The following is an 8,658-nucleotide window of genomic DNA, read 5'->3' on the forward strand; positions in this document are numbered from 1 at the left end:
TTCCAATTTTCAGGGTTTTTGATATAAGTACTTATCCCTAAAGAATTAACGTTTCACTCACATGAACAACACAGTATCTCAATAAACACTTACTGTTCATTTCTCTTTTCCCAAGCTTTATAAATCCATTCTGGCTTCACAATTGGAGTTCCCAGGCTCACAGCAATCTAAAAAATATAAACATTAACAGTGAATTGTCACCTTACATAATTGCAGTCATGGGAATGCAAAGAAAATTTTACTAAATGAGACACAGAAACAAAAAAAAAAAATCACTCTATTTGCATAGTTTGAAATCATCATTCATCTAATTCAGAACAAAAAGAAAAATTAACAATAAGGTTAAAATAGTCTTAAAATTCCATGGTATCTAAGCTATTTATTTTATTCTAAATGAGTATCTCTCTTAAGTCCACCCGTGTGATACTACTATTCCTCTTTTCTTCAAGTTTTCCTTCCTTCAGTACACTGACCCCCAATAAAACACTTCAGAACATCAAAGGTACTAACAAAAGCTGGTAAAAATATCTCCCAGGAAGTTATTATCCTAAAATTGCTATATGCTATGTAAATATTCTGTGAGGGAGTAAGAGTACAGTACTAAACTCTTCCTAAAGTATTTAGTGCAATCTTAAATGAAGATTTTAATCCTCGTGACAGTATTTTCTCGTCTGTCTGTACTATCTATCTTCTCAATCTTCTTCACCAAGACAAGTTACAGAACTACTGCACAAGAACACAACTTTGTTTTATTTTTTTTTTTTTTAATTTTGTGTGCGTGTACCGTCAAATCAGATCTGACTGGTACAGGAGGATATTGCACCTCCTTCTCCGGCAGAGCGTCTAGTGGATTCGAACCGTGTTCCTCTGGGATTGCAGTTCAGTTTCTTGCCACTAGGCCACCAGAGCTCCCCCACAACTTTGTTTTAAAGAACACCAAAACAAGAGAATACCTGCTCCCATTACTTTCTGGTCCTGTTATTTCCCAGCGGTCATGGTAACCTTCACGGATGCTGCTAATCAGCGTGCAATCCCAGGTGTCCATCTACCACGCCAACAAGCCTTCAGGAACCGGCAAGTTCCATGGCCACCCTAACACCCAGCACTTCAACCAGTTATGGCATGGCTAATGAAGCAAAACTGGAACAAAGCTGAATTTTTAAAACTGGATTAAGTGGTACAACAGCTAGAAGTAACCACAAGTCAAAGCCCTATAACGGATTCCGAGTCGAAGCCCTATAATGGAAGACTTGGAAAAGAACGATGAATACTTTTCAGAAGACTCACGTGGGACTGAGTCACTAAAGCCACACACGTTTAAAGCCACATAGGCAGCCTTGACCTTTAAGCTGCGGTGGCCGTGATCTCTGAACTACCCATGTTTGCAACTGCCAGTCAAGAGATGTGGTTGCTGCGTTACATTCATGATATCCTTGTGTTCTAAGAGAGAAAATGAAGTTTCTAGCAGGCTTCAATCTGTTCATTCTTCCCACTCCAGTTCCTAATTAAAATTCATCCATATTTTACACATTTGAGTCTGTCCTAGATTCGCTTTCGTCAGCCCTCACTGAATCGGGAAGAACCGGTCTGAAGCCCAGTTAAATACTAAAGGATTACGCTTCTACAATTTAAAGTCTTACTACGGAAAGCCCACAAGCTACTAATGAAGTCCATTCCTGAATGTGACTTTAAGAATGAGGAGGTCAACGAGAACAGGTGCAGACTGTTCTTTGGCCTTAACTTAGTGTAAGAATAGACTTAAAGCTTTTTCAAAGATTTAAAAGCTGCACGTACAGCAGGTGAAAGAGACTATAATGAATTTGTTGCTAGCAGGGATTGGTTCAATCACTTCACATGGAGAATAAATAAATATAAATATAAAATGGATTTTGAGCCAAATTAGCACTGCACTGCTCAAAGGCAGTGACTGACAACGAGACTTTGAATCTGAGGCTCAGCGCAGTCCACAACAACTTCAGGGCCCTGCAGGTGTCCAATCTCAGGCACCAGACGACAGAACAGGCTCACTCTTCCTTTTCAGTCTCTTCTTCTAGCGGATCGAGCCTGTATTTCCTGTTCTAGTTAGCCATGACAAATTACCCGAAGTGTAAACATTCAGGTCGATTTTGGTATTGCTTCACTGGCCATGTTTAAAGGACAAGCAGGAATTGTCTATTAATCAGGTGTTATAACTTGCTAACTGCCTAGATTTGTTATCCAAACTGAATTTGGTAAGACACAGAAGCAAAATGCCATTTTTAAACCCATTTCAAACCAATACTATACTAAAATATACAAAAATATCTGAGTTTACATACCCTAAATTTTTCTCCTTGTGTACAATTTGCCACCAAATGTGTAACTTTTGAATTAAAGTCTTTTCGAATAATACCACCCATGTGATGGGCCAACGTCACCAATCTGACCTCAAAAGAAAAACAAAGCAACAATGACTTCGTTATTAATATGAACAAAGTTTATACTTTATGTACAATTCATTTAGGATTTACTGAATATTTTCTATTTCATCTCAAAATAAAACATTAAAGAAAGATCAGTTTGCCTTACTAAGACAATGTTAAACAGAAATAAGCTTAGTAAAGATCTTGATACAAAACTGAGGTAAGCTGGCTTTCCTCCTGTCCCAATAAACTGCTCTTTCCTACATCAAGTTGTGTCATCCAAGCTCTTTACATCCATGACCAAGCTTTACCTAAACGAAGTAATATTCATTCAGCTCAAACACAAAAACATTTGCAACAAAAGTATCTATGAATTCCTGAGGGCTGTGAGAATAAAACTAGACTGAAAAGTTAAAAGGAAAAAAACCAAATACACAGCCTTGGAGTCAATCCTGGAACCTCATGACCTTATAGGACAGAGCAGAACTGCTCCATAAGGCTTCTACGGTTTCTAGAAGCAGACGGCTACTTCTTTTCCCACAGAGCAGACAGAGGCTCCTAACAATTGGTCATGCCACCAAGGCTCCTTACACATTCCACCCAAATATAAATATTTCAAAAGTGGCTATGTGACACATAAATACAATAGCTAGATTTTTAAATTCATCTTTTTTTAAACTTAATACACATGCCAGTCATCACACACAAAACATTTGTTTCTTTACAAGGCTGTTCTGAATTTTAAAAATATTAAAAAAACTCATTTATTTATAATATTTTCTCATCCCATGTTTAGCAAATAAAACTATATATAGCAAAACTCCAAACACAGAACAGCAACAAAAAAGTCAAGCTATCAGTTTAAAGTTGTACTTCTGGGAAAGATTCTTGGAGCTGACTATTTTTAAACACTTACTAATTCTTCTTTCTTTCTGAATCCTGTGAAGCACAGGACCAGATTCACCATACTCGTGCAATAGAGAGGGCGGCAGGAAAACGTCAAAGGCTGAAAAATAAAGTGTTAAATCTGTGTTTTGTAGGAGTAAACAGAATGCATTTTTCTAATGCTAAACGTATCTGCCTTCTTGTCAATAATCAACTATTGCAATTCAAAGATTTACTGGTATTTTTCAATATAGAACAGAAAAATAGCAAAAATGCTACATTGAAAGATTCACAATGAACAAGTATCTCTCATAATATGCCTATATATGGACGTGTATATGCATATCTATAATCTCAAATTATATCTGACACCAAATATAAATATCTTACTACTGACAAATTTAACAAAGAAATCCCAAACTTTTGTTTCAAAATACACCTTGAAGCATTTAAATATTATCTATAAGGCAAGATTTCAGACCCTAGACACTATTATAGATGCTTCCAATTAACGCTTTAAAAAGGTTTTAATGGCATGAAGTTTTGATGGTTAAAAGAAAGGTTGGAAATTCAAGTTCACCCACAAGAGCCTTGGAAGAAAGGCTTGGCTATCTACCTCTAAAACATCAGCCTCTGAAGACAGTTCCGATCTGACACGCACACAGAGTCATCATTAATCAAGCTCAGTGGTAAGTAGGTTACACACACACACACACACACACACACACACACACACACACAAACAGGTACTTTCTAGAACCCAAGTTTTAAGCAAATTACTACCCCAAGATGTAGCAGCCATTAAAGCCTTGTATACACGTAAATAACTTCTCCTATTCACTTTCCAAGTCCTTTCCAACAGAAGAGATTACAAGAGAAAAAGTTAAGATTACAGTATGCATTAATGACATCACAATGTTGTCATTGTTGTTAAGTGCCCTTGAGTCGCAGGTGACTCATAGCAACCCTATGAACGAAAGTCCTGGACACCTCCTGTATAACATTCGTCCTCTCCAGGAGACTATTATTCCCATTCCAAGTTATTTCACGCTCAACACTTAATGTAATTTTTCTTACAAACCATATAAAATTTACTAATGAAAAATGCAATCTTGAGAGGTGTAGCCCTGCAAATTCATAGTAAGTATGTATTATTTCTTACCTCTCCTTTTTGTGCACAGTTTAATACAACGGGTGGTCCAATAATTCTGCAATCAGCCTTGTATAGGTGATTAAACACAGAATCCTTAAAGTCCATGACTACGAATACATTCTCAAATTCTGGAGAATCCAAACTTTCAAATTCTTCCATTGACTCCATCTTTACAAAGGGCACTTTAATTTCCTTGATTTTTCATGTAGTTATTAGAAACAAAAGTTATAAATTATAAAAACAAACTTACAGAATTCTCTAAAGCCTAATAATTCAGTATCAGTTATTAGTCTTATGTAGAAAAATCAACATTCAAAAAGTTTTTATAAAACTCAAGCTTTAAATTATACAATTAGCATCACATTTGATGTTGAATAAACATTTATTTCATTTAGTGTATTTCCATACATGTCTGTTTACATGAAGATCTTACTCCATGAAGATCAATGTTATAAAAGTGTAAACATACGTCTTCAGTCCCTGTAAATCTTCTAGTGTGCTTACAAAGTTTCATAACATTAGAATGCTTAAATACTTCTAAGTACATATTTAACAGGATACTAAAAGACACCCATTCTTTCTTTATTCTGACCAAGAAAAAGACGGCATTTGCATATTTCTCCTTCATAAATTAACTGATTTCATGAAAATAAACACTTAAGACTTACAAAAAAGATATATATTAGCATAATCATTGCAGTACATACAAGGGAAATAATGAAATACGGAACAGGTACGTAGTCACAGCGTAGTAACTGAAGGCTATAAAAATAGCAGGCTATTATGAATCAGGGTGAAGTCTCTCTCAGGGAGGAGTGATAGGGAATGGCAAAGGACACACCGACAAAGGAGATTAATCAGAACTGACTTTGACAAGCACTGTGGCAATTGGACAATTAAAACAGACATTCGGATGGCGGGGAAGAAGAACAAACTGGGGAGGAGGGTGGAGAGAATGGTGCAGCAATGAAGGAGTGAAAAGTCCAGAATCCCTGTGAGTGTTCATTGAAACTAATAAAATTTAATAAAAAAAAAAAATAGCAGGCTACTCCTTAAACAATATAGATTTTAACAATTTATACTGCAAATTCACATAGAATAAAGATATGACCTTTAAGTACATGTGTCACACATGTAGAGAAAAAGAAAAACCTCCAACAATTTAAGAGAATTCTGAATGGGCCAATAAATTCATCCATTTTTTTGCAAGGGTGAAGCAACTTCCCTAATGACTGTCCATTTTTTTAATTTGTAATTTTGGTGGAAATAGAACCAAGAATTCAGACTAAGCATGATTAATGAGGCAAAGGCAGCGCAATCGTTCAAAGATCATTATCAGGTCTCACACAACATTTACAGGACAACAAGGACTGCATTACTTCATTATTTAGTTTCAGTGACTGGGGTAATGGGGGTGGGCGTGTGGGAGACAGTAAGACGGGGACAGGACAGAGGGGGGTTTAGGGCTGTTGTGAGAGGGTCGCTGTGAGTCCAGGCCACTTGATGGCAATTAACAGCATCAACATGCCGCATCACCTACATTTTTAAAATAAGTGTAAGCTGCTTTCTACTCCTCCAGCTTCAGAGAGCACCAAACACACGATGTGATGATTCGAATCCAGCACCGTTAAGTGAACTAGCAAAATTAAGGGAAGTGCAACATGCCACATGCAGTGAGGTGTTGACCTACCAGATTAATAATACTTTTTACTAATTTCTCATCCGATTTTCCAGGACCTTTTTTTATCTTTATTACAGGGACTTCCATTACTTTAATAGTCTGTGGAAAAGAGACTACTTAAGTATGAGATTGTAAAACTCATTTGCAGAACGATGCAAAGATAGCAGTTTTTAACTGAGAGGGAACCCCACATTCCGTACCTCAATGGCCTTCTTAAGTTCTTCTTGTTTTCCTGCTTCTTGAACCAACACCACCCGTGTCTCAATTTGAGGCATTTCTTCTGTTAAAATTAAAATTTTTAAATATGTTTTACTAGTATTAGCATCAAATCCAGTACTTCCTATTCCCTATTTGGGCCAAGCCTAGCACGTCTTTCACAGTTAAAGAGATCACAGCACTGCTTAAAATTCCTCAAAGCAAGGGGAGCTCTAGTAGCAAGGAGCTGCAACTACAATCCCAGAGGCTCATGGTTTGAATCCACCAGATGCTCTGCTGGGAAAGGAGGGACAATCTCCTCCTGTACCTGTCAGATCTGATTTGATGGTACACTCACACAAAAATAATAAAATAAAAATTTAAAAAAAAAAATTCCTCAAAGTAGAATTTCCAACTTATTCAGAAAATTATTTAGCATATATAACTTCTGAAAAAGAGAAAGCATATTTCAATAGCGTGTACAAAGAGCAGCCTCCTCTTTAACCAAAGCACACGCTCCACGCACAGCCGTACTCTTTCAAGGTGAGCACAACTTTAGTGAGAGAAGCTGCTTTCTACCCAACCAGGCACAAATCCAGCTTAGCCAACAAAGTGGCTGAGAAACGATCTTCCGATTCAAGAGCGAGCAAAATCCACAATAAAATGCCTCCTCCTTCAAAATTGAGAAGCAATAATCCAATTGATAATCAGAAAATCTATATAACAAAGAAATGTGTTAATAAGTATGTATTTAACACCTGTATTCTAGCCTCTTGTTGTGTAGACTGTACAGTCCCAACCGACCCACACCTGACCCTCCAGGAGGTTTTCGGAGGCTGTTAACCGCACAGGAGGAGACTGCCCAGCCTTCTGCAGAGCAGCTGGTGGCCTCGAACCACATGCCTTCTGGGCTGCAGGGCAGCTTCTTGCTGTGCCCCAGAGCTCCCTTATTCTAGCCTAGCAGCTGGTTATTACAGTCCAATTACAGGCAAGTGTAGTCAATTCAAAGTTTCCAATTGAAAAACACAGTACTAGTATTTGAAAGCAGATAATAGGTTTACCTTCAACATATGTAGCAGATTCAACAGATAAGTTTTCTTTGGATGTTTCAGTAACTTTAGAATCAAAAATCGAAGAGTCGGCCAAGCCAGTCCTCTCAGTAACTGTTAATAAACTATTGTCAGCCATTGTTTGTCTTCTTAATGATCTGAAAGAAACTGAAATAAAAACAAACATGATCACTGGACAAAAACATATGCTAGTGGATGATCTAGGTTTAGACCTAAAATTTATCAAAACTGTAACTAACCAGTTTTCTTTATATGGAAATAAAGATAATCACAACATCTCTGAGCCTGTTTCCTCCACTGTAAAATAGATATCTAACTCACTGTACTATAAAAATAATAGGTAACAAAAGCACTCATAACATTACCTACATGTAGTAGTACTTAAAAGGTGGTCGTTAGTCTACCTCCATCCTCCATACCTCAGTTAACCAATTCTAGTTACTGCATTCACTTACTATCGCCACCTCTACCCACCAATGCAGAAGCGTACGATCATCCACTCTTACTGTTTCTTCTGCCTCGACCACTTCCCTGCAATGACTAATGTCAAATCTCTCTGGGATCTGTCCCTCCTCCACCCGCAAACAACAGTTCCTTCATGTGGTTCCTATTCACGTGGCTTTCAGAAGTGTGGTCCCCACACCATGTGACTTACTTCTCCAGATTAAGAACTTACACAAGCACACCTTCCATAGGTGGCCGTGGGCTGAGTCACAATCAGTTCACACTCTCCTCCAAGTCTCCCTAATTGGCAAGGTCTCCCGTAGCACCCTCCCTCTGGTCAAATTTAATTTCTCAGCATATCTGAAACAGTATCATTTATTTCCTTCACATACACTTGCACTTTTGTCTTCCTGTAATTAAAACTTTACCAAGTTCTTTCCACTCCAGGATAGACACATTTTATGACATTTACAATACACACGATGTCACCTCAGTCTTCACAATTCCTCCCTGTAATTTCTGTTTCCCTGAATCTATCCCACCTTGCTGCCTTCTGGGCTCTATCTTTTCTAAGGAGTAAGTGCCTCCTCCCTCCCTCATGTTCTTGTTCATTTTATAAGCTTGTCTCTCATTTGTCTGCAGCTGAGCCATGGGGGTGAATTTTCTTCCAGACGCAAAGGGTGATTAAAGGCTATCTATAGTCTTGATGTGTCAAATGTGTTAATGGTTGGTTACCCAATACAGACAGTGTGGGGTGGAGCTCCCCGATTAAAACAAGCTTGGAAGCAGGAGTGGCATCCACTTCCGTAATAGCTTGCCTCTGGAAAC

The 8,658-nt window shown here is 37.8% G+C and overlaps 1 protein-coding gene across 3 annotated transcripts in view; it reads right to left on the reverse strand.

Moving 5' to 3' along the window:
* Positions 1–7,561, reverse strand: part of ECT2 (epithelial cell transforming sequence 2 oncogene) — a 61,736-nt gene extending 54,175 nt beyond the window's left edge. Inside the window, exons 1-7 of one of the 3 annotated variants that reach the window (XM_006890343.1) lie at positions 7,378–7,511; positions 6,322–6,401; positions 6,131–6,220; positions 4,450–4,632; positions 3,319–3,408; positions 2,319–2,426; positions 94–167 (exon numbers count right to left, since the gene is read on the reverse strand). In XM_006890343.1, the coding sequence (XP_006890405.1) occupies positions 94–167; positions 2,319–2,426; positions 3,319–3,408; positions 4,450–4,632; positions 6,131–6,220; positions 6,322–6,401; positions 7,378–7,504 (752 nt within the window). In that variant the 5' untranslated portion in view covers positions 7,505–7,511. Of the gene's footprint in view, positions 1–93; positions 168–2,318; positions 2,427–3,318; positions 3,409–4,449; positions 4,633–6,130; positions 6,221–6,321; positions 6,402–7,377 lie in introns of all 3 variants that reach the window. The other 2 variants (XM_006890344.1, XM_006890345.1) reach the window with 2 other exon arrangements.
* Between the last annotated feature and the right edge of the window lie 1,097 nt (positions 7,562–8,658).

Source organism: Elephantulus edwardii, unplaced genomic scaffold (assembly GCF_000299155.1).
Source record: "Elephantulus edwardii isolate Elephantulus edwardi_28Jun2011 unplaced genomic scaffold, EleEdw1.0 scaffold00088, whole genome shotgun sequence".
Lineage (NCBI taxonomy): Eukaryota > Metazoa > Chordata > Mammalia > Macroscelidea > Macroscelididae > Elephantulus > Elephantulus edwardii.